Here is a 24,368-nt window from a genome sequence, read left to right as displayed (position 1 = left end):
ATCTTTTTAAATTGTCCATATTTTCATCTCTATTTTAATTCTTTAATATTTTGGGAATGAAATATGACAATTAGAATAAAATAACAAAAAATATGAAAAGATAGTTTTTCAAATAAAAGAAAGATGAATTTAAGACAGTGAAAAAGAAGAAAAAAAAGTAAAATGTAATTATTTGAATTAAAGAAGTGTAATATATAAAAATATTTTAATTAATAGAATTGTAAAAATAGAATTGAAACAAACATAAATTATCCTTTTAGTTTAGGGCGAGACAATTACTTACTCAAAAAATTTAATGGGGAGACAATAACGACAAAAAGTAGCGCGTTAGTGTTGGTTTATGTTCGAAGATGTCTCTTTGTCACGCGTGGAATGCGCGCACGGGAAGGGAAGAGAGAAGTTTGAAATAAACTAGGCAAGAGCGAGTAAAGATAGGAGAAGAAGGGTTTAGTTTGCGTTGTGGTGGTTGGTCACTGATCTTACTTGAGTGGGTTATTATGAAGTCGTATAGATTGTCAGAACTGGGCGATGCTGAGCTTCGCAGCCTAATTGCTCGTCCTCGTATCGATTTCTCTTCCGTTTTCTCTCTGGTCTGCCCCTCTCCGTCCCTTCACTATTTCCCACTTTTTCACTGTCATTCTCAATCTCTCACACTTCTCTTTGCAGGTCAACCCCATTCTTGACCATGTTCGACAAAGAGGCGATGCTGCTGTCAAAGAGTGAGTTCGTACTTCTTTGTTCTTTCCTCTTTTCATTCCCCTTTGTCACTCTCGTTACGATCATTTTCAACCTCACAATTCTTTCCGTATTTCTGTAGATATACTTTGAAATTCGACAATGTTCAATTGGATGACATTGTTCACCTTGTCGCCGACCTTCCAGATCCACTGGTATTTATTTTTTGTTTATTCGTATCACCGTTTCGTTATTTGTTTTGAAGTATTCAATTTATTCAATTTTGACTTTCTGCATTGCATTGCAGCTTGATGCGCATGTTAAGGAAGCTTTCGATATCGCCTACAGCAATATATATGCCTTTCATGCTGCTCAGAGGACTCCTGAAACAAATGTTGAGAACATCAAAGTATGATAAAATCTTATTATTAACGTATTCGCGTTTCATCAGTGGACATTGGTGTGGCTTCTTTTCTGAAACTTCTTTTTGAGTTGCTTCTGGTAGGATTATCTTGCCAGTAGAAAGTTCCAGCTCTAATAATATAAAATACCTTTTACTTACTTTACTACACTTAATTGAACTAGTTATAATTATATAGACTTAATTATAATTTTGGTTTAATATATTCCACGGTTGGAAATAGAAAAGGTTTCCTCTGTTTTTGTTCTTAGCCACTGTCACCACCCGCTTCCTGCCGCTGCACACAGTCTTGTCTCAGGCTAGGTCCACAACAGAAGTTGGGACCTCTAGAGACTGATATCTAGAGAAATGTGCTGACACTAACCCACCACTACCACATTTTCGAGGATGGGTGGCATCACTTCCAGCGCGTTTTACGCCTCGTCACTTCCAACACGTCCAAGGATTGGGCCATGCCCCGCCTAAGGTGTCCTTCACTCTGTTCAGCACGCAGCTATTGTGTTTCTGGGTCAAAGGCGTGTTGGAAGCAGGAAAACGGCTTCCAGTGAAAGCCTCCGAGCTTTATAGGTTCTAGTCCACCTAGTTCCAATTGTGCAAATTAAATCCTTGGGGCATCATAATTATACGATTTTAGTCTCTATGTTAGTTTGTCGTTAACATGACAGTTTACATGTTTCATGAACATATGCTATCGTGACTTAATTGCAACTTTTATCCCTTCTTAGACCACAATCATGAAGGACTAGAAGTGAAATTAAGTCATATTACTAAATGTTTTAGACATCATATTAGCTGCACGTCATCATTCAATTTTATCTCAGCAAAATCTTTTAAATTTTAAAAAGAAAACCGACGAAGGGACCAGATTAAAATATGACACAAGTGCAATATTTGAAGGACTCAATTGGTGCAATAGGACATAGGGGGACCAAAATTGCACGATTGAGAAGCTAAAATTGCAATTAAGCATTTTTACTATTCCTTTTGGTTGTATTGTATATGCGCCCCTTCTCTTGATTGGTTTTTACTATCTATTCTCTGCTGATAACAAGTTATTTTCGTTTCATTATCTTCCCTTCGTGTCTGTTTTATGTTAGTCTTTTGAGATTTCTGAAAATGTCAGGGAGTCCAATGCAAGCGAGTTTCAAGAAGTATTAATACTGTGGGCCTTTATGTTCCAGGGGGAACTGCTGTACTACCTTCAACAGCTCTGATGCTTTCAGTTGTAAGTTGAATTTATTTCTTATTAGTTTGTGTATTGCTCTCCATCCTATAGTGGCATCGGGATTGTTGATAATCATCATCATCTTCTTATCATATTTATTAATCTTTGATTGTTTTATTTATATGCAGCCTGCTCAGATTGCTGGATGTAAAACTGTCGTCCTTGCTACTCCTCCAGCTCAGGATGGCACTATATGCAAGGTACTCATCTTTATTGTATGAAAACATATTTGAGGTTAGTATCTTTTCTGGCTAATGTTTTTCTCTGCAGGAGGTAGTGTATTGTGCAAAGAAGGCAGGGGTTACTCACATCCTCAAAGCTGGCGGAGCTCAGGTTTGAAGCATGATAAAATTTCACCCTTGTCTTATCTATTTCAATAGTTTGAAGTTCATATCCATATGTTTAATTTAATTTTATGTTTCTGTGTTTGTATTAATGATTAAATAATCATTAATTTGACATTGTTTGACACTATAGGCCATATCTGCCATGGCTTGGGGAACTGAAACATGTCCCAAGGTAGATCCGTTTTTCTCATTATAATTTCATTTGTTTTTTTGTTGAAATTTCTGTTCATTTATAGTTTACAGCTATTAGATTGAGCTCATTTCTTTTCTTACTATTGCATGGTATAGTATGTGGATTTGATTTACTTAACTTTTTATATATCTGATAAGGAGCTGAGACCTCCTGTTAGGAGTGTATACAGTAAGCAAAATAGGAGGGACACAAGTGATGAGACCATTTATAATTGTAACAGAAATAGTAGCTAATACAGTAAGTTGGTTGTTGATCAGGTGGGTATTATAAAGTGGGGGCTGGGTTAGTAAGGGGGTATCGTAATTGACACAGATGTCTCGAAAACCTGTAATTCAGTTTCCGTGCAAGTAATAAAATTTCTTTCTTCATTTTCTGATCCAGTTCGTATATTTTGTTCTGTTTTAGCGAGGTATCTTATATGCTTGAATTTCCCCCACTACCTCTGGTAGGTTGAGCGTTTTAATGTATTTTTTAATTATTGAATTATATATAGAATGGGCAGTATGAGAGAGAGGGTATTTACAATTTTATCAGACCTATAAAGAATCTAGTTTAATCTTAGTGTCGCAGACCATTTTTTATTTGTGCATACCAGAAAGCATTTTACACTCTTTATTTTAAACAGAAGAAAACGTAACATGAAACAAAAAAGGAACTTTTAGATTGTTGAATAGCAAAATGATATAAGAAAAACGACAGAATCATAGTAGTATTTTCAAGTAGTTTCTGAAAGAGAAGAAAAGTTGGTTTGTTTGAAAACGCTATAACCAACTGCGGTATTATGTTAGAATTTGCTCATATTCAAGATTTATAGGATCTATTAAATGTACTTTGTAGTTTGTAAAGAGTCCAGAACATTATTTGAAATTTCTCCATTTATTTTGTAACCGAAAAATTTAAATACTTCATAGTTCTTATTTTTTTTTCATGATTTCTTATTTTGTGTTTTTGTGATAATGCTTTTGTAGGTTGAGAAGATTTTTGGCCCAGGAAACCAATATGTCACAGCTGCAAAAATGATTCTGCAAGTGAGCTGTGAACCGCCGTTTTTCTCTATTATATGTTCTGCTTTACTCCAGATCTTATAGATCTTCCTGCTTTGCATTACTGCCCAAAATCTTCTGCAGAACAGTGAAGCCATGGTTTCAATTGACATGCCAGCCGGTCCATCCGAAGTTTTAGTTATTGCTGACAAGCATGCGATTCCTCGTCATGTAGCTGCCGATTTGCTTTCCCAGGTTTAGTTAGCTCTAAAATTTTCTATATGATATATGAAAGGCCATCTACACTGAGTAAGAATTGATTACCTTTCTTTTTTACTCTTTTAGCAAGGTATCTCATGCTCGTTAGGTAACTAATTCTAATTTCTGGAAGCTTTTTTCTCTGTATTATGATGTTAGTTTTTCCAAAACCCAATTCAGTATGAATCGTGATGTCTGTTAGAAAAAGGACTTGCTTTTGTCTTCTAGATTATTCTGTAAAAGCTGTTTTGGCTGTGGCTGTCAATCATGTAGGGTCCTAGGTGTTTTCTGTCAGCCATATGGTTTTTATCTTTAGACTTAACATATGGCTGAAGCATTTTTCTCTAAGACACTTCCACTAAAGTTGGTATCAAAGCTTGTCTCCAGCAGCTGGAGGCCAATGCCACTTTCTCAAGCTAGTACCAGATTTGGATCACCTCCTCAATAAAAATTGTGGTGGTCGTGAAGGCAGAATCCACTACACCCACGGTCATGCACAGCTTCTTTACGTGGCCTTGTCATCGGCATGTGGAGTGTAGTTTACATGCCGCCCTCGAGTGACAGCAACAGAGCCGCATCTCCTGCTGTCTTGTTGCCTTCTCCCAGCTTGACAGTATTCCATTATTGGGGACCCTTTGAACCTTTAAAACTTGTAACTCCTTTTGGAAGAAGACTAATAGTGTCTATGCAAATGATTAACTAAGTCGTTATATTGCTCTTTAACATCTGGTGCAATTCTTCTGTAGTACAAGCATGGTACAGGTTGGCTGATTTACATATATAACATGAATCCAGAGGACTATATTATCTTGAAAATAGCTCTTCCGCATTGCCTTCTTTAACCAAAATCTCGTATGCATGATAATTTGAGTCATCCACACTTGTCAAAATCGAAGAAAGTCGATCTTGGATTTAACAAACATCAAGTCTTGTAGTATAAGTCATATCAATCAGGAAGATATGATAGATCTTCTTTTCATAAGAAATATGTTTTGTATCAATCTCATAGTGTTTTGTATCAACCTACTTGTCCCGAGTGATATCACCAAAAGAAAAAATAGACTACAAAGTGATATCGCCAAAAGAAAAAATAGATTACAAGGTGATATCGCCAAAAAAAAAAAAGACTACAAGGTGATATCGCCAAACAAAAAAGTAGATATTTATTTTAAAATACGTACCGCTAGTGTAATTTAGCTTTTTCCACCATCATTTTGACATTTGGGGTCTAAATCGGCATTATATCTTTTAGGTTTAGATATTTTGTTACATTCATTAATAATTACTCCATATGAACTTGGGTTTATTTAATTGAAATGATCTGAAATGTTGTTTATTTACATGCCTTCTTCCTTAATTACCGCGTGGTTTACAATGTGAAAAATATGGAAAGAAAACATGTTTTTTAGGTTAAGTACAAAGACAAGCACAATCTATACTTATCAATAGTAGCAAGTATTTACTCTTAAACAAGATATATTTTGTAATTATTCAGCGGCCTAAGAACTTTATGTCCCTTCTATATAATGCTGATGCGTCTGCAACTACCGTACGATGTTCAGGCTGAGCATGGCCCTGATAGTCAGGTTGTGCTTGTGATTGCTGGTGAAGGCGTGAATTTGAATGCTATAGAGGAGGAACTCAGCAAGCAGTGCCAGAGTCTACCAAGAGGAGAGTTCGCTGCTAAAGCCTTGACCCACAGTTTTATTGTTCATGCACATGATATGCTTGAGGTCAGTAGTGTTGCCCAAGTTCATCCATGTATTCTCAATCCCACTAAGAGTGAAGAGCAAGAGAGAAAACAACTTGTTTTGAGGCATTAACACAGATGTTAGGCTTATCTATGCCTATGTTTATCTATGCCTATGTTTATATATATATGTTTATATATATATATATATATATATATATATATATATATATATATATATATATATATATATATATATATATATATATATATATATATATATATATATATATATATATATGTATGTATGCTGCAGTAGTTGACACAACTTTGTATGCTTAATCCTCTTTTCATAACAGGGGAACCACAGTGCTATATAATGCTGTAGCATTATCTCTTGACATGCCATAATTTATAACTTCGTTGTTCTTGAATTTATAATGTTCACTTAAATGCTAATATCTCGTTAGTTTGGTTACAATTTATCAACATCTTTATTACGTCATTTGCTGGTGTTTCAGAACCTGGTGTTTCTTTTTCATGTTGCAGTCAATCAATTTCTCAAACTTATATGCACCTGAGCATCTAATTGTCAATGTGAAGGATGCAGAGAAGTGGGAGAGTTTTATTCAGAATGCAGGTATGGCTTTGTCATATCGTTAGTTGCTCTTATGATTGGGGTTTCGGAGATGACTTTGTTGCTAGCGTACATATTATATCTGCACTCTCATATGACACAATTGAACTTGGTGCCAATTGTAAACATCTTCCTCTTTGTTAAAAAAACTGCCATCGTAGATATAACTTTGATAATGTATTAGGCACTTTGATATTTTTTCCTTGATCTTTAGATTCCTGATCTAGATTTACATGCCCGTTTGTTGCCTCTGCAGGGTCTGTATTTTTAGGGCCGTGGACACCCGAGAGCGTTGGTGATTATGCAAGTGGGACAAATCATGTCCTTCCCACTTATGGTTATGCAAGGATGTATGGCGGTGTTTCATTGGATTCTTTCTTGAAATACATAACAGTGCAATCTCTCACAGAAGAAGGCCTCAGAAAACTTGGGCCATACGTAGCAACGATGGCAGAAGTTGAAGGTCTCGATGCCCACAAGCTGGCTGTTACCCTCAGACTTGAGGACATAGAAGGCAGACAGGTTTCAAAATGACAAGATAATTTACGGTAAGCCTACTATCATTTGCTTTATTATTCGTCTTACATAAAATTAGTACCAAAGCAATTGCCATTTTTAAGTCATGTGGGTATTGAAATTTTAAATTTTGGTGAAAATTGGTTTTAGATAGAGTCGACGTTTTTCATCGTTGAGTTTCTGGAGGGATCGTATGGGAGAAAGTGACCTGTGCACAAGAGCTTTGATACCATATTTGAAAGCTAGAATTCAGAGAAACAAAGTGAAAAATCGTTGGACCATGGTTTTCTGTGAAGGATGATGGGTAAAAGTTTTGGTAAGTTTTAGCAGGTTAGCCTAATGTGAAGGGAATGATTGACCAAATAAAGAAACATCAAATGTGTAGTAGCTAGTTAAACAGCCGTTCATGGTTCCTCGCATATTTTAAAGACATTTCCTTGAGTTATTGAAATTTAAAATAATATACAGTGAGACAAAGGCAAAAGTTCGTGAAACGCAGGAGCACTATGGAGCACGTAAGCTAGAACATTATAACTATGCATGAAATATCATCACAGCTTCCTAGAGATATAGCTTCTTTAACTAATTTCTTAGCTGCTTTCTGCGCACCATCTCCATTCTTGATACAGTCACAAGCCTCTTGATTTGTCATCACCTGCGATAGATGGGCCAGTGCTGTTTCTCAAGATCAAGGTTCTTACATGTCATTTCGTTATTGCATGTAAGTGCATGATTTAATATATTTGAATTTTTACTTGATCTAGATTGAAAGAATATAAAATTCATGTATAAATAAAGAAAATGACTTTCAGCACATATAAGAAATCTAAAAGTACAGATGGCATGGTTCTCGTGCGTGATTAAGGAAGCAAAACGAACTATTAGGACCGAAGAAAACAAGGGTAGTTTCCAACTGTTCAGACCATGTTTCTGGAGCTAAGAGCACAGTCAGAAAATGTAAATCCTAGAATTATATGTTACGGTGTAATATAGGATAAATTTTGACCATAAAATATGCAAATGAACTTAGCTTGACATGCTATGTATTTCATTTCACCTTACTTCCATGTTTCTTCTTGTCCCTAAACTGTTTTTTTGGCTAATTGCTTAGTAATCTCACTCAGTCATTCCAGAATGAATTAGCAATTGATTAGAAATATGAAATTATTCCTCTTTTCAATATTTCTTATCCTTTATATTTTTGGTTTTGCATCTACGGTATATTTCTTTAAAATTTTAAAATTGTAGAGTTTAGGGTTATGCTTGCTCTGCATCAGCCAAAGTGTGTTCATGTGTAATTATAAGATGCATGCAATATTTTTGTACCTTCCACAGACCATCACTTGCCAAAATAATGAATTCAGTGTCTTCATCAATCTTCTGAATGGTCACATCTGGTTCTGCCGTAATGTGCTCCTTTAGTTTTCCATCTCCAAATGCCCTTGTCATTGCTAATTGCCCATCCACTCTTGGAACATTCCCTGATTAAGTCATGTTTTTGGCAATTTAGATAATGTTCAGTACTGGAAATTCAGATAATGTTCAGTACTGGACTTGGCAGGAACAACACAAGTTCACGAATGAAAATATAAATAAAATCAAATGAGAAGAAAGGCAGGCTATAAGGTATGTGAAAAAAATTATTGGATATCTATGTTATAACCCTAAGAACATAAAGTCGCTGGTGAATGCAGCAAAAGTAGGAAAAAGGGGGTCACACTCACAATTTTGAGACACGAAAGTTTAGGGCGAGGGAAGGCTTGTCCATTTGGAGGACAGAGCAAGCTACTAACGTTAACAAAGATTTTCAGTTAGATTACATAAACATTACATGGAACATATCAAATGTCAGATTCCTGAATTAGAACAAGTTGTTCAGTTGACATAAGATGTTGAGCCTCACGCATGCATACTTAGTCTACGTGATCCTCTCGTTATAGTAATCACTTACGTGATTGGGTGTTGCAAATTGGTGCAGTAGAGTTATCTTGTGCGATAATTAATGAGCTTTAGTTTGGTAGTAGGTACTGTTGTGCATACCGAAAATTCATATTAGCAATATTTGACAAGATGCAGCTCATGACTAGAAATACGGCAAGCATATCGGGCACACAATTGCGGGTTATAAAGCATTAACAGTAAAGGATACTTATTCTCTTAAACCTATGTATTGACAGTGCAAGACAGGCTTAGAAGCCCCAATTTCACAGACGTCAAGAATTAGCATTATACACAAGCCTTTGGTAGAGATAGATTTTACCCTTAAAAAGCTGGTATCATCATTATTCTAGTAAAACTTCTCTCATACTAGTAATAATGTTCTCATATACAGGATAGAAAAAATGTTCTATATTGCCACTATCATAAAGAATGATGCATATGTAAAGATTAAATTTTAAAATATAAATATCAGTTATCATGTTCCAAAATTAAACTTCTAATATTTTAATTTTTGCCCTGAAGTAGTTATTGGCTATTCTAAAACTAACTTATTTTCTTGGATGAGCAAGAAAGTTGAAGTTGAAGTTTATAAATATTGATGAATTTTTTTCATCATTACCGGGTCTCTTAGACACAAAACCCCCTCTGCTCTCAACAAGAGCTTTTTCCTTCTCTGGATCATGATCCACAGTAAGTGGCTTTGCTCGACCTTTGTTGCATGATATTGCTCGAGAATCACCAACATTGGCTACCAGTAGCTTTACTCCATTGACTAGTATTGCTGCAACTGCTGTTGATCCTCTACTTGAATCAGCTATGTTTTCTAAAATCTCATCATCCGTTGCTTTGCATGCTTTCTTAATAGCCTGCCCTGGATTTTCCCAGAATCCAGGCTATTGATGCAGGATTAAGAAAACAAATATTAGTGAGAATAATAATGGTGTGGACTGAAATATAACAGTTACTAAGGGATATACCTCACTCAGTATATTCTCGAATAGATGGTTTCGTAAGTATTTGGCAACTTCATGACCGGAGTGACCATCAAATATTGCATACAATCCTAAGTCATAGCCATCGAGATTCCTACGTTGAGCGAAAATATAGTCTTCCATTCCATGGTTCATCTGTCCTTGTATTAAGTGATATCCATGGATGAAATGTCTACTTGAAGGGTTATTCTTTTCATTTGGGTATCTTGTGACCATACCCTTGTGAGGTTGCTCCTGTGTTTAGTAAAATTCAGGCTTTCCTATGTTAGATTGTATGATAAAATCCATGTCTTTTACTAATGATCATTTGATTTTGGGGAGAGCATGCATGGGAATGAAGTTTTGTAGAGAACGAGAAGCTAAAAATGGTTAACCATAAGTCTCAAGATGCAAAAGCTATTTTTTCATGATCTGTTGACTGATAAAAATCAAGTAGATACCTAACCTATTGAGCAATTGTAAAATCCCCACAAGAGCTTGAAACGATAATATAATCACAACACAAATAGCTTGAAACGATTATGTAAGAACGAAGGAGTTATAAGTGGTAAAGTTGGAAGGGAAGATAGGAGAGGTTGAATTCAACTACCCCATTAATAAATATATAAAAATGTAAAAAAAGATGTAAAAACAAAACTTAAACAGCTTGCTTATGTACCAAGAAGCTGGAATAAATCACCTGCTGCTTGTATTCATGTTCTTTAGAGACATTTTCAGAAGAAAAAAAATGTACGTATTTCTTAAAGAGAAACTTTGTCAAAACCAACCAAATAAGTAATGGACAGCTAGGGGATAATTGCAGGTGACAAAATATGGGATGATGTTCTGAAAATGCAGTATAAGCTTTTGAATGAATATCTGGTGATGGGACAAGACATAATAAAAGGCTTTAATTCTTTAACTGTAAGTTGAGCAATTCTATTAGTAACATTGACTCGGATTTTACGTTAGCACTAACCCCTGCATACTCCATCGTTGTAACTACATACTATGCAACATTAGCACTAACCCCACTCTAACACATAACTCCTCCAACATCATGCTTTCTTTATGTTACAAACAGCATAAATGAGTTATGATTGAAATTCTAAATTGAAGTTTAATATTTGAATTGAAGCTGAGAGTATACATTAATTTGGTGCATTGAGTGTTTTGAATATTTGTTGATATGATGTATTAAGTTTGAGGAAAATCTAAATTAAATGAAAGGGATTATATTTATAATTTTAATAATTATAATTTATAATATTATAAGATGACAATAGAACGAGAATGAAAGAGGATAACCTTCCTTTCAAAAGAGTCCACCTTGCTTCCTCTTCTTGATATCCTCTTCTAATAGAAAAGAAAGTCTATCAGAACATTGGTACTAACTGTTTCCTAAATTCAGGTGAGGTTTTAAATCCTGAGAGTCCTTGCAGTGAAGAACTATAAGGATAAGGGGGTTTCAAATGATATATGCAGACACTAAAAATGATTAAAAATAATTTGTATATTTGATAACCAAAAGGACTAAGTATTTAAAATTTTTAAAAAAAAAAAAAAAACTCTTTTTGCTTCGAACTCGTCCAAACAACGGTATATACGTAAAAGTTGCTAGATATACCTTGAATGGAGAAGGATGTTCATCGGTAGTCAAGGTTGACTTTCTTTTATGGAAGTTAGATTCGGCCTGGTCAAGACGAAATCATAAAGCCATTACTTGATGTCAAGAAACTATTTATTTGGATTACACTGAATAAAATTTCAGCTTTTATTTTAAAAAAAAAGTTACATAAATATTGCATAAAATAACAATTTAGAAGACATGTGCGTAATGTGCGTAATGGAAGAGGTTTGATTTCATCCCCTATCACATCATAAGTGCGTGATAAAGTGTTGGTTGGAAATAAAAGGAAGGGAGGAAATAGTTTCTTTTTTGAAATAAATTTTTTTATGGGGGTTAAATTTTAACTTGGTTTATTTACCTAATTTTTTTTAGTTTTTTTTAATTTATTATTTTAATTTTTTTTAGTTTTTTTTAATTATTATTTTATTTGTGAATTTTTTTTTTTAATTTATTATTTTATTTATGAAAATTATGTCGTAAGAAACTTATTTATATTTTTTGTTTTTGTGTTTGGATGACATTTGGTAATTAAATGAGCTAGTGAGCCAACTCATTTACAAACCAACCTGTAGTAGGTCAAACCGGGTTCAGAATTTTTGACTTGCTAATAGATGATTAGGACTTGCTAATAAATGATTAGGACTTGATCTGGACTTGCTAATAAATGATCTGGACTTGCTAATAAATGATCTGGATTGGATTAGTTCATTAAGTTACCAATTCGTAGTCGATCAATAAAAACTCATACCGTTGCTTCCATTCTTTTTGTAAATTATCTCTAACAAATAATTAAATTCAATAATTTACAATTATTTATAGATAATAATAATAATAATAATAATAATAATAATAATAATAATAATAATAAATTCTTTCTTCTAAGTATTAAATTCTCATATGTGTTTTGAATCTCCATAGTCACTTTCATATAATCTTATACTTTTTTAGAGCATATGATGAGAATGTTAGCATATACACATGCATACTTTATCCTTTACCAGTACAATTACGAACATATAGTGGGAGTCACCTCTTGCATGAAATAAGCTTACGTACGTACCTTCATCATATTCGTTTGATGCATGACTTTGTCTTTGCTGAGTTCAGATTCAGAAGAAGTTGAGGAATAACAATGAGACTGAGAAAGAAACGGAAGCATGGTAAGCAATAGATGATACTGATATATGTATATGATTCTGAAGCACCACGTGCAAGTGTCCTTGGTGGAAAGGAAGGACACGTGGCTAAAGAATGCATGGGGTAGTGTCATTCACCGCTTATTGTATTTGCTTTTGCCTACTTCACAGCTTCTACTCTAGAAGGAACCAGATTCGTTACTCTATCGCCATTAGATTTAAACAAAAAAAAAATATATCATAGCCAACAACGTTATCATTTTACTTATCCAGAAATTATATCCTTCAGAATATCGTAACTTCCTTAAAATAATGTTATAACTAAAATTGTTTAAGGATGTTAAATATGTTTTTAGTTCCTATACTATTAAGCGGTTTTGATTTTAGTCTCTTCTTTAAAGTAAAGTATATTTTAGTTCTTCTCCTTAAGGAAACTTTGATTTTAATCTTTCAAAACTAACACCATTAAAAACTAGCTGATGTAGCTAACGGTAGACTGACACAATTTTCTTTTTCTTACATTAAGTCAGTGTTTTTCACCTTTTCTCCATTTTTCTCCCTCGTCTTTTCCTTCCATCTTCCATCCAACCTCCCCTCGATCACAAAAATATACAAGAAGAAGAAAAAAATTACAAAAAACTGTAGACCATTCTAATATTAATCCAAATAATGGAAAGGAATGTTTTCCTGCATACATCTAATTGTTCATCAAGATACCACCGAAAACACACGACAAGCTTCCTCAAAAATATACAATCTATTTACCAAACCATGACATTATAACCTTAACTTTTGGTAATCAGTATAGTTTTTGGTGTTTCGGGTGGTCAATATTTTCCAGATGACATTGCTTTATTATTTAAGAGGTAAAAGTGAAATTGTGCCCGTTAGCAAAATCCAATGCACAACAAAATATACTACAACTTCAACTCAAACTACTGTTTTTCCTTTAAAAATAAACTCAAACCAAAAAGATTTGTTTATTACCTAAATTCTTCAACTCAAATTTCGCTTTGCTCACGGAACTCGTTGGTTTTATTTTTTCACGCTTCTCCGACGAGAAATCGATCACCGGCGACAATGAAGCGGAGGAAGACATCGGCTTCGCAGACAACGCCATGGTCAACGACCCGTCCGGTGCATACTTTCTCAGGCGCCCTCTCTTCTTTTTAGCCAGCATCGTCGCCGACAACGCTTCCATCGCTGCCGTGTGCAGCGGTTGTACCAGAGGAGTACTCCCCGCCGTCGTCGGAATTTGCGTCGTGGATCCGCTTGCGGGAGTTGGGTTGTCGTTCCTCAGAGCTACATGGTAATCCGACAGAGCATCTAATCCCACCACCATTCGTTGTGAGTTGAGGAACATAATAGGGATGCTGGGTGGGGAGGTTGGGTTAAGAGAGGGTGGGGAGATTGGGTGGAAGATGGAAGGAAGAGATGAAGGAGAGAAAGGGAGAAAAGGTGAGAAACACTGACTCAGTGTAACAAAAAAAAATTGTGTCAGTCTCTTAGCCATATCAGCTGATTTTTAACGGTTTTAGTTTTGGAGGACTAAAATCAAAGTTTTCTTAAGGAGGAGGACTAAAATATATCTTATTTTGAATGAACGACTAAAACCAAAACTGCTTGATAGTATAGGGACTAAAAACATATTTAACCTATAATCTTATTAGGAATGTTCTTCCTTAATATATCTAAAAAACGTGTTTGGTTAAACTTAAGTGGATTTTTTAATTTAAACAAAGCAAATAACAAATAGAAGTAAAATGTTTATTAGATATTAACTCTTTATATTGAGCAGTGATTTTTTTGGTAAATTATTTATTAAAATTTACGTTGATTCCTCTTTATCATACAAAAATTTTGATACAAAAATGTGCATCTGATGGGGAGAGATCAAATGTAGAAATCATTGTGCCTTTTTCATTCTACTTTCTTCTTTATTGTGTATGAATATAAACGCAGCGCGAACAATGCTCTTGAAGCGAGTGTGATTTTCGAATACTTACGATTTTTTCTTATGTGATGTGTGGTGCATTGAGAAACCTTTTTCCTCCTAATTATTTTTGACATTAAGATTGGTTTTTCTCATTTCCGTTTATCTTGGCATAAAGCATTAACAATCATTTTTTTTTATAATGATTTTCTTCCTTTGCATTATTGTGTGTAATAAAACATGATTTTGAATTGGTTTTTTTAATAGTTTTACATTTATTAGATATTTTAGAGTTTGGATAATTTTATAATTATGAATTATTTTATGGATAATGATATTTAGACAACATTTTTTTGACAACATTTGAACATTGATTACGTGTCAATCTGTGATTAGTTAAAAATTACTCCACAATCAATAATAATAATAATCATAAACATTATTGTGGAGTAATTTTTGACCAATCAGAGATTGACACGTAATCAATGTTCAAATGTTGTCAAAACAATGTTGTCTAAATATCATTATCCTTATTTTATACTTATTAGATTTTTTAAGTTTATATAATTTTAGAATTTTTAGACCTATTAGACTTTATTAGACTAAAAAACTAAAAACACAATAAGTAAAAAAAAAAAATTTATATTAGTGATAATGTTGCTGATAATAATTTTTGAAAGCATTTTTTAAGAATGTTATATTACAAAAAAAACTTTTAACATATAAAAGAAATACATTATATCTAAGAATTGTTTGATTTTGAAAACTTATAATAAACACTTTTCATGGTCCACGAAGGGTTAGCACAAGATTATGATTGTGAACTCAATAAGTGAAGGAGTAGGCTTAAACATCATAACATCAACCTTACACTTTAATGACTATGACTCCATTGTTAATGGAAGTACATGATAAAAATCTACTAAGTGGAACCTCTCATTAGTTTTTGAGGAAGAAATGGAAGTAGCTTAGTTGGAATGAACTAGTGTAAAAATACTCTTTGTTCATTGCTTTATCTTTCTAATCTTCTCTTGAAATTTTTTTCATAAAACCTAGCATTTATACAACTCTTGTAACAATCTTTGTAAACCTTCTTCTAGAAGCTGAATCACTAAACATATTCCTTGTGCTTACTACATTATTTTATTGAAAATACCTTTATACGAGTTTAATAAAATAACAACGTCTAAGTGAACCCCTTGATCAAACATATCTTACAATATTTGTCAGGCGCTATATTGCGAAAGGATTTTTGAAAACAATATTCAACCCCCCTCCTTTTAGTGTTTTCCTGTGGTTTCATCCAATCCCTTTACCTATCAAAGTACCTTGTTTTGTTGTGATAGCCTTGCATTGTTCTTTGGGATTGATTCTTGTATTGGTCGAGAATTTTACTTCTTGGTACGCCAATTGTTGAGGTAGTTGACCAATATGCACTTACATGTTTCTAAGAGATGCCTATGTATTCTTTTGATTGGAGGTTGTACCTAAATAAATTGAGTTCATGCATCCTCTATTTTAGATACTTTGTATTATTGTTGAGGTTGTTGCCCTTGATAAGGCAATTGTGCAATTTTCCTACTTGATGATCCTCTTTTTTGTCTCCAACTTTGATGTTCATTTTGAGTTTGATTTGATCTCTAACTATGATAGTAGTTATTTGGCCTCTACTACTATTTAAGTAGTTCACTTCTTCTTCATTTGTAGTTGTTGTTGTAAAGGAGTGGTCATTATCATGTTCTCTAACATAGAAGTCATATTTCAGAGTCTACTATGTTGAGCCATAAGATCGTGGATTAAGCTACACTTTTGTCATATGCTTTTTTAGCTCTTCCATTTGTTGAGAGATGAGTTTGTTTTGTGCTAGAATGACATCTTGTGTACCTAACTCTGGAATTCCTTTTTCGAAAGGTCGACTTCTATTGCATTGGACTTAATGATCACTTGTTGCTAGTGAGTCAATGATGATAATAACTTCTTTAGCACTTTTCGTAGTCACGGTTCCAGCTGCTGAAGCATCTAGTAACATCTTGGTTTGTGGCCTAAGCCCACTATAAAGCATGTTGAGTTGTGTTATATCATCAAATCCATGATTAAGACATTTCTTTAATATGGCTTTATATCTCTCCCATGCTTCACAAAAATGTTCATCAATTCCTTGGGAGAGAGTTGCAATGGTAGCTTTGGAGCTAATATATTTCAAAGGTGGGAAAAATCTTGCTAGAAACTTTTTCTCCATATCTTCCTAACTTATTAAACTTTGATTTGGGTGAGATTATAACCATATTTTGGCCTTGCCTGTGAGTGAAAAAGGTAATAGTCTAAGATAAATAACATCCTCATCATCATAAACTATTCCAAGAGTTTCATAAAGCTTGTAGAATGTGGCTAAATGATTAAAAAGGTCTTCTTGATCTAAACTAACAAACTGATTTATTGTCATCAGTGAGAGCAATGCAAGCTTCATCTTTACACCTTTAGCAAGTCTGACAATAATTGAAAAGTGACATGGTTCCTACTATTGTGTGTAATCTCCTAACAATCTTCGTTGGTTGTTTCCTGCAACCATTTGAATCAAATAGTGAGTGTCCAGATCAGAGTGTGAAATTATGGTCTCTGCTTGCTACTACAACTGTTGTTTCAAGAGTTTTTTTGCTTCCTATTTTTGTTGTTAAGTCTCCTTGTTGTGCATTCAATTTCAAGATCAAATAACAAAACATGTTTTTGTTTTTTTTCTTTGTGTACAAAACAACTTCAAGAATAGTGAGTATCACAAATAGTATAGAGAAAAATTATGTAGAAAATTATGCAAAAGATCTATGTAACAGTAAAATGAAATATGTTAAACTAACTAAAATTAAATACAATTTATATAGTGGCCAATCTAGTTTGAAACAAAGATTCTCTTGACATAAACCTCCGATAACAGTGCCAAAAACTTGTTGGGTGCCCACAAAACAACCAAATATACCAGTAAGTATATTGGATAGTTTGTAGTATGACTAGTGTGGATTCCACATGGATTTGACAAAAAACACAATGTTCCAACTAGTTTGAACATAAATAAAGTTGTACATGGATTACATAAAGTATGAAACAAAGTTTATTTATGAAAACAAAGCAAAAGTGCATTGTAAAACAATTTAAATTTGAAAATGATTAACTTCTAGTAGAGGAAAACATGTTGAAGCTTGACTACATCTCTTTGCCCCTTTTTTTGTACTGGTTCTATTATTAAATATGAAGTGCTAGTAATCATGTTTTGGGAGTTCTCTTTGTGTGTAACTCTAGGTCCATTTCAAGAACTCAGAGCCTCACCAAAGTTTAGTATTATTTCTCAGTGACTACTTAAATGGATCGCTTTCATTAAGATCAAAACTTTATAGCCAGCTAGAGCCTTAAATCTATTCGTAGCATCTAAAAGTAGGAGGATAATTGATTGGACCACAACTTAGAACCATTTTCCACTCAATCCCAAGATAAAGAAATAAGATGAATGATAAGTTCATCCAACAACAAACATAAATCAATTCACAAACATGTAATTAAAAGCAAACATTCATAAATAAAACAATACCAAATACAAGAGAGTTCTAAAGGGTTACATTTGACTTCAACACTTAGGAGATTTAACTCCTCATGATGGATGAGAATAACTTAATACAAAAAAGAGACATAGTCTCCTAACTCTCTAATGATGTTCTTTAAATTATAGAGAAAGTGTTTGGGAAACTCTTTAAAGTCTCTCTACAAAAGTTGTCTAGAAGTCTCCTAAAACAAAGGAATAATTTTGTTTTTATAAACATTTTACTACGTGACTTCCACAGTGACATCATGGCTCTAGTTGCAAGGTTTTCTACCAAGCCTGGTTTTCTCTAGGAGAAGGATTCTTTGTGACTTTAGTCTTAGGTCAAGTGCTTAAGGTTTCTCTCTAAGGTGTGTTTCTTTATATGGCATAGACTTCAAATTCCACACTTTAGTTACGCTCAAGTTAGTTTGCCATAATTTGCTTAGCATTCCTCTACTTTTTTCATTTTTCTTCTTTGACTCTCTATGTTCATCAAAGTTTGCAAAACAAGTAAAATTAGAGTAATTTATCTATATATTTAACAAAACCAAAACAATATAATTACCAAATTGATATCAAAATTAACTATATTAAGCACTTATCAATACCTCCAACTTTAAACTTTGTTTGTCCTCAAACAAAACTAAAAACTACACAATTGAAGATATATTTACTAACAAAAATTAATAAAAAGACTCATTAGAATTGTTTCTTCTTTATTAGTTATTATAAGCTAGGATAAATATCAATTTTTCAATTACTTTTCATATAACATCTATGTAAGTTCTTTGAGATCATGCAAATTTACTCATGTATTTTATTGTTTTTGCAGTTAAACATCTGAGTATAGTATGTTATTCTCCATCACAATTGTAGTAAGCCAAGTCTTTAGTTTTATTTATTAAAATTATTATTATTCATTATTTATGAAAGAATAAATAAGAAAGATTTTTTTTTTAATTTTTTTACATGTTTAAGTGTTTTTAATTAAATTGTTATTATTATTTTTTGTCTAGATATTTACTTTTTATATATATTTTAATTAAATTATTATTGTTTAATATTTTTCATTAATTGAATTGTTTTATTCTTTTTGTCTTTATGTATGTTTTACAATTAATAAAATAATATTATAATTAAAATAAAATGACTTTTATTATATTAATATTATTTTATAAATTTTTTATCTTTTAATTCGTAAACATAATGAAGTAAAATGATAAATAATAATTAAAAATTAAATAATAAAACTTTAATTACAAAATATAAAATTTTTGATTATTAAACTATAAAAATTAATAAAAACTTATTTTAAAATACACTAATTGTAAAAAATAATTGTTTTTTAAAAAGAAAACAAATACTATAAAAGGTATATTATTGACCATTTATTTATGATATATTGTTGTTTCTTGTTATTAGGATGAAACGAAGGGTTAACATGTTTTTGAAGCAAATCCCAAAGTGTAATGAAAAGGTTTTCCGCTTTGTGTAGAATGAATAATAGAAAAAGTGAAGATTAATGGCGTTGAAGAAACAATAGAAGGTCTTCCATTATCTTCCTCTTCGTGCTGAAGAAAACAGGCTGCTCCAGTTCGACAACTTTAGGTTTCCGACCAATTGGTACTCTTTCCCCTCTTCCTATTTCTTTTCCTTATTCCATCAATGCGCGTGCCTTTCTTACTTATAATCCGCACAAATTAAAGCTTTTGTTTTTTTGTTTCTTTTGAATAATCTTAAATTAAAATGAAGTATTTTTTATTTGTAATATTGTGGCGATCTTTGTCTTTGATAGGCCTGTGCATTTTGAATAGTAATTTATAATTTGTTTTGCCTGAAATAGAATATCATTTTAACATGATGTTTTTGACAGAGAGAAAGAAAGAAAATTCCGAGCTATGTTTTTTAGATTAATACAATGTATGAAAATAAGAATATACCCTTTATAATATACAAAAAATAATTGAAACAACTTTTCATAGTATTATTTTGTGCAGTTGTCGTACAGGTATAATAGGTTGGTTACTAGGATCTTTAATGAAACATTCTACGGAGTTGAACCAACCATAAAAGTGGATCGTATTATTGAGTTGAAAGATGACCTTCATTTTCATCACTGCTCCTCTCTTCTTTCTGTTTGTATGGATAATTTCTCTTTGCAAAGTTCTTATTCTCCCTCGCATCCCTTTCGCCAAACATTTTACTCAAATCGGTAATGCCTCTCTTTTCCATTTCGCCTCCATTTTTGTTGTTCTTCCTCAATATCTCCGATGTTTTCTTTCAGGCAGATCATTTCGAAAGAGAAATGTCTTGTTGGTTACTGCTCATCCGGACGACGAATCCATTTAAGTTCCAAACCCCCGTTTTTCATATATCTAATGCCAGTTTCTTCGATTCTTGAAACATGTTTCTAAGGCTTTTGAAGTTTGAAGCATATGTTTCCTGTATTATGATTTAGCACTATGTTGAAATTTTGTTTCATTTCTGCAGGTTCTTTACTCCAACTATAAATTTTCTGACTTCAAAGGGACATAACATTCAAGTACTATGCTTATCTACTGGTGAATAGCTTTGCACAATCTGTTTTTGTCTTATGGCAGTTTTGTTATATATATGTCTGTTTATTTTGATCTTTCTGTCACTTTAGACTCATTTCTATTAATTCCAATTATAGTTTTCCTTCTCCCCATTCTGTAGTTGGATTTTCTGAAGGCGACATCTTTCTAAATTGAGAAAGTTTACTATTTTGTATTGATAAAGAATGACTTTTTAGCTATTTTCAGTATATGGAGTATGACTTTATTAATGGATCATATTGCCACTTCAATATTATTTCCCAGATCATATGTCAAAGAAGTTCAATATCATTTTTCATACCATATGGTAATAGACTTAAATGTTATATTATAATCAAACTAATGAATTCTTGGAGCATTATCAATCTTGCTTTAGCTTAAGCCGCACAACTCTGGTTATTTCTTGTTATCAGTTTTTACTGTATATTTGATATAAATTTTTCTTTTTTTTTTTACAATTCTATTCAAAGAGCTTCAACACACCCTTAGCCTATATATATAAAAGAAAGAAAGTATGGGCAGGGAAAGAATGGAACTGAGTAGAGGGATGCTTAGGATGGGTGAGAAGGATGTTGCGGATTGTATCAATTGTTCTATGATAGAGGTCAGGTGAGTCAAGTTACAATTGAATTGTGGCTTTTGGGTTGCTACATTCTTAAGTAGTATGAGTTCACCATTATTATTAGTTATAGTTTTTTGCCTAGTGACAAAAACTCAATCTTATAGAGGAGATGAAGGAAGATTCTCTGAATGGGAGAATAAGAGGGAATGATTGCGAAGCCAGTTAGGAGGGGGATCTGAAAGTTTGCCGGGAGTTCTTTATGGGGAGGCTGATATTGATATTTGAAAGAAATTATGAGGGTTGGCTGCAGGGAGTTCCCTGGTTTATAGGACCCAATCATTATTTCTTTTCTATTTTCCTGTCCATCCCTATATTTCCTTTTTCTTGTAAAGTTGAGGATCACCTTTAGTTTCTTACAATCATTTGTCCATTTTCCGTTGTTACTATATACCTATCTCTGTCCTTAACAGTTTTAATTAATAGAAGATTTACTTTTACATTTCAATGTGTATAACAAGAAATCTATCTATCTTCGATGGTTAGATATGATAATTTCAACATAAAAAAAATTTAAGCTTCAAGTCTAGCCTCTTAGAAAGTCATTGGATAGTTTTACATTTTTATTATTTTTCTGTAGGTGGTGCAGAAGGCAAAGGCAATATCAGAAAACGAGAGCTTTTTCAGGCTTGTGTAGCCCTCAAGGTGATTTACATAATGATATAAAATAGCTGTTGTTTCGAATTTAAAATCATAACTTTTCTATACTTACAAATTAAATTTTGTATTACATCGGAAATTGTTCCCAGGTTCCAATGCAGCAAGTAAAGATTGTCGACCATCCTGATGTTCAGGTTTTGTTCCAATAGGTTTTTGGATATAATATTTACTATTACTTCTGAAGCTTATTGTTAGTTCCTTATATTGTTGTTGTTTAACTTGTCATACTTAGGACGGTTTCGATAAAGTTTGGAACCATAGCTTATTGGCAAAGATTATCGAGGAAGAAATAATCAGTTGTTCAATTGATATGGTAAAACTGTTCTGCCTGCCTTAAGCATCTTTTTGACAGACTAGTACTACCAGTGCAAATTATCTCTCTTAAGGATCCTTCTACTTAATCCCTTTTCCCCAGATTATTACCTTTGACTGCTATGGTGTCTCCGGCCATTGTAATCATCGTGATGTGCATTATGGAGTATGGTAAGTTAAGCATTAGTATTGATCAAACATTGAATAACTGACTGGAAAATATGGCGATATTAGTAGCATGATTGAATGGCCACTTTTATTTCAAGGGAAATAGTGGTTTGTTTCTTAAATGGTCTCTCGAAAACCTGACAGAAAAAGTGATTGTGATTATTTATTCAAAATAAGTTGAACCAAATTGCTCTAACATTTGTACATTTTGAGATTTATTTGAAACAATATGATTTTAAAATTGAAATAACAATAAATGAGTCATATTGACACACACTGTCAATATCTTTTTTAAATGCTTAAATTTTGTTTGAAAAGTTCCTGCAAGCTGCTACGTATGCAGTGGTTTTTAGATGATTAAACTTATTAATATATGTTGGTATTTGTTCATGCACACTTCTTATAAAGATTATTTTAACTTGTGCGAGTAATTTTGATTTTTATTGTGCCGGTCTCAAGTCCAGGTAAAGTTGGAGGATTGTGTTTGGCTTCGACAGACTGTGTACATGAGAATTTGGTTTTTAATTGACCCCAATGGTGTCATTGATGCTATAGTCAACCTAATCACATGAGAATTTATAGTTAACATGTCCTCGTGAATGTGATATTTTGTACAGTATCCAAGAAAACGAAAGGTTAGGGTAGTTAAGTGCATGATGACATCTTCCATAATTTATCTTAGTAAACTAATTGCATTGTTTTCTCTTCCTCTTATGGTGCTGTCTCTGACATTGAAATTTTTTCCATTTTGTGACAGCAAGCTACTACATGATACTTTACAAAGGGATATTGAAGTCTGGGAGCTTGTATGTGTTTGTTTTCTTGGTTTTATTTACTCATCTTATTTGGCCAGTTATTTTTTTTTTGTAACTCTCCCAAATTGCCTTATTTTCCTGGGATGTCTTCATTGCTTATAGGTTAGCACCAATATTTTGCGCAAATATAGTGGTCCAGTTGATATTTGGTTGTCCATATTTTTGGCCATGTTGCACTCAAATGGAACAATGCATTGCATAGTCAATGAAAATTCTCGAAGGAGCTTTAAAGCAATGGCCCAACACTCAAGCCAGTGGGTGTGGTATGCATGCTTTACCATACTTTTATTATAAACCTACATATACTAAATACCTTTTCTTGAAATTTGCAAATGTTGTTTAGTTTGGTTTTCTTCTTTATTCTTTTCCCTCGTGTCAATATTGCAATGCATGACACAGGACGTCTATGTGATAGATATTTACAAACTTCATCTGAAATGATCTCAAAGAGGCATGGCACAACAACGTGTCTAAATTTATTTTTGCAGGTTCCGCAAGCTTTTCGTGGCCTTGTCCAGTTATACTTATATGAACACTCTTAGAAAGGTAAGGTAAAGTTAGAATGCTGAAGGAGTTGCGGTGTTGCTTGTGATATCAGCTTTCATTTGTTGCAATCCTGGCCCTGCTCTGTATCTATCAACTTTCATCCTTTCATCTGGGTTCAAGCTTAGTACACTGTGCGGACTGTACCCTGCGGCTCAAGCAACCTTTCACTTCCAGTGACATGATTGAAAGAAATCACTGCTAATTTTCTTCACAATATCCCATGACATTTAGAATTTCGCATAGTACATATGTTCATTAACAATGGTTTGGTATAAGTTTGTCAGATTTTGTTTACTACGTTTTCAATTTTTTGTATGATAAAGTAGCAGAATATTCTTTATTGTCGATGTATTAGCAATATCATTGAATTCGTTTTGTGAATTTTATATTTTCTTTCTATTAATCTTGAATTGACCACAACCTACAACTCGTAATTGTCCTGTAATTATATTTGGCCATCCTACTTCTAATCTTGTGTACTATAACCTCTGAGAGCAATTGCATATGCATGGGCTTAAATTGAAGATGATTGGGAGCTTGTGTGGGTA

At 33.1% G+C, this 24,368-nt stretch overlaps 3 protein-coding genes across 13 annotated transcripts; 2 read left to right on the top strand and 1 right to left on the bottom strand.

Annotated features, from left to right (window-relative positions):
- The first annotated feature begins 295 nt into the window (after positions 1-295).
- Positions 296-7,243, top strand: LOC106752873 (histidinol dehydrogenase, chloroplastic). 2 transcript variants are annotated; one of them, XM_014634644.2, is made up of 14 exons: positions 296-590; positions 667-719; positions 818-890; positions 983-1,084; positions 2,220-2,321; positions 2,450-2,521; positions 2,592-2,654; positions 2,799-2,840; positions 3,830-3,889; positions 3,989-4,099; positions 5,665-5,835; positions 6,342-6,432; positions 6,686-6,977; positions 7,100-7,217. In XM_014634644.2, the coding sequence occupies exons 1-13, from the start codon at positions 498-500 to the stop codon at positions 6,961-6,963; spliced, it is 1,311 nt and encodes a 436-aa protein (XP_014490130.1). In that variant the 5' UTR covers positions 296-497; the 3' UTR covers positions 6,964-6,977; positions 7,100-7,217. The 2 variants fall into 2 exon arrangements, with proteins under 2 accessions (XP_014490130.1, XP_014490129.1); XM_014634643.2 differs by having other exon boundaries at positions 297-590; positions 7,096-7,243.
- Positions 5,511-12,677, bottom strand: LOC106752874 (probable protein phosphatase 2C 28). 8 transcript variants are annotated; one of them, XM_022777297.1, is made up of 7 exons: positions 12,548-12,677; positions 11,485-11,550; positions 11,166-11,213; positions 9,864-10,112; positions 9,506-9,779; positions 8,272-8,426; positions 5,511-5,878 (listed from the first exon to the last, which is right to left on the bottom strand). In XM_022777297.1, exons 1-7 carry the CDS (start codon positions 12,644-12,646, stop codon positions 5,870-5,872), a joined length of 900 nt encoding a protein of 299 aa, XP_022633018.1. In that variant the 5' UTR covers positions 12,647-12,677; the 3' UTR covers positions 5,511-5,869. The 8 variants fall into 8 exon arrangements, with proteins under 8 accessions (XP_022633018.1, XP_022633012.1, XP_022633013.1 ...); XM_022777291.1 differs by lacking the exon at positions 5,511-5,878 and adding an exon at positions 7,300-7,600 and having other exon boundaries at positions 12,548-12,676; XM_022777292.1 differs by lacking the exon at positions 5,511-5,878 and adding an exon at positions 7,300-7,600 and having other exon boundaries at positions 11,166-11,210; positions 12,548-12,676.
- A 6,861-nt stretch (positions 12,678-19,538) lies between these two features.
- On the top strand, positions 19,539-24,126 carry LOC106752828 (N-acetylglucosaminyl-phosphatidylinositol de-N-acetylase). Of its 3 annotated transcripts, XM_014634598.2 has the most exons (11): positions 19,539-19,747; positions 20,122-20,336; positions 20,409-20,469; positions 20,615-20,685; positions 21,900-21,964; positions 22,069-22,113; positions 22,212-22,292; positions 22,395-22,462; positions 23,217-23,265; positions 23,377-23,537; positions 23,763-24,126. In XM_014634598.2, the coding sequence occupies exons 2-11, from the start codon at positions 20,222-20,224 to the stop codon at positions 23,827-23,829; spliced, it is 783 nt and encodes a 260-aa protein (XP_014490084.1). In that variant the 5' UTR covers positions 19,539-19,747; positions 20,122-20,221; the 3' UTR covers positions 23,830-24,126. The 3 variants fall into 3 exon arrangements, with proteins under 3 accessions (XP_014490084.1, XP_022633003.1, XP_022633004.1); XM_022777282.1 differs by lacking the exon at positions 19,539-19,747 and having other exon boundaries at positions 20,123-20,336; positions 20,413-20,469; XM_022777283.1 differs by lacking the exons at positions 19,539-19,747; positions 20,409-20,469 and having other exon boundaries at positions 20,123-20,336.
- The last annotated feature ends 242 nt before the right edge of the window (positions 24,127-24,368 follow it).

The sequence above is a fragment of the Vigna radiata genome, unplaced genomic scaffold (assembly GCF_000741045.1).
Source record: "Vigna radiata var. radiata cultivar VC1973A unplaced genomic scaffold, Vradiata_ver6 scaffold_48, whole genome shotgun sequence".
Lineage (NCBI taxonomy): Eukaryota > Viridiplantae > Streptophyta > Magnoliopsida > Fabales > Fabaceae > Vigna > Vigna radiata.
Note: the sequence above shows the minus strand (reverse complement) of the source record. Positions and strands in the feature narration are given on the sequence as shown.

Coding starts and splice junctions, on each gene's coding strand:
- LOC106752873 (XM_014634643.2), top strand. CDS start 498: ATGAAGTCGTATAGATTGTCAGAACTGGGCGATGCTGAGCTTCGCAGC. Junction 2,322..2,449: donor CAGCTCTGATGCTTTCAGTT/GTAAGTTGAATT, acceptor ATTTATATGCAG/CCTGCTCAGATTGCTGGATG. Junction 2,522..2,591: donor AGGATGGCACTATATGCAAG/GTACTCATCTTT, acceptor TTTTCTCTGCAG/GAGGTAGTGTATTGTGCAAA.
- LOC106752874 (XM_022777291.1), bottom strand. CDS start 12,646: ATGCTTCCGTTTCTTTCTCAGTCTCATTGTTATTCCTCAACTTCTTCT. Junction 10,113..11,165: donor TGGACTCTTTTGAAAGGAAG/GTTATCCTCTTT, acceptor TACTAAACACAG/GAGCAACCTCACAAGGGTAT. Junction 7,601..8,271: donor CAAGTGATGGTCTGTGGAAG/GTACAAAAATAT, acceptor CATCTATCGCAG/GTGATGACAAATCAAGAGGC.
- LOC106752828 (XM_014634598.2), top strand. CDS start 20,222: ATGACCTTCATTTTCATCACTGCTCCTCTCTTCTTTCTGTTTGTATGG. Junction 22,293..22,394: donor TCAGTTGTTCAATTGATATG/GTAAAACTGTTC, acceptor CCTTTTCCCCAG/ATTATTACCTTTGACTGCTA. Junction 23,266..23,376: donor ATATTGAAGTCTGGGAGCTT/GTATGTGTTTGT, acceptor CATTGCTTATAG/GTTAGCACCAATATTTTGCG.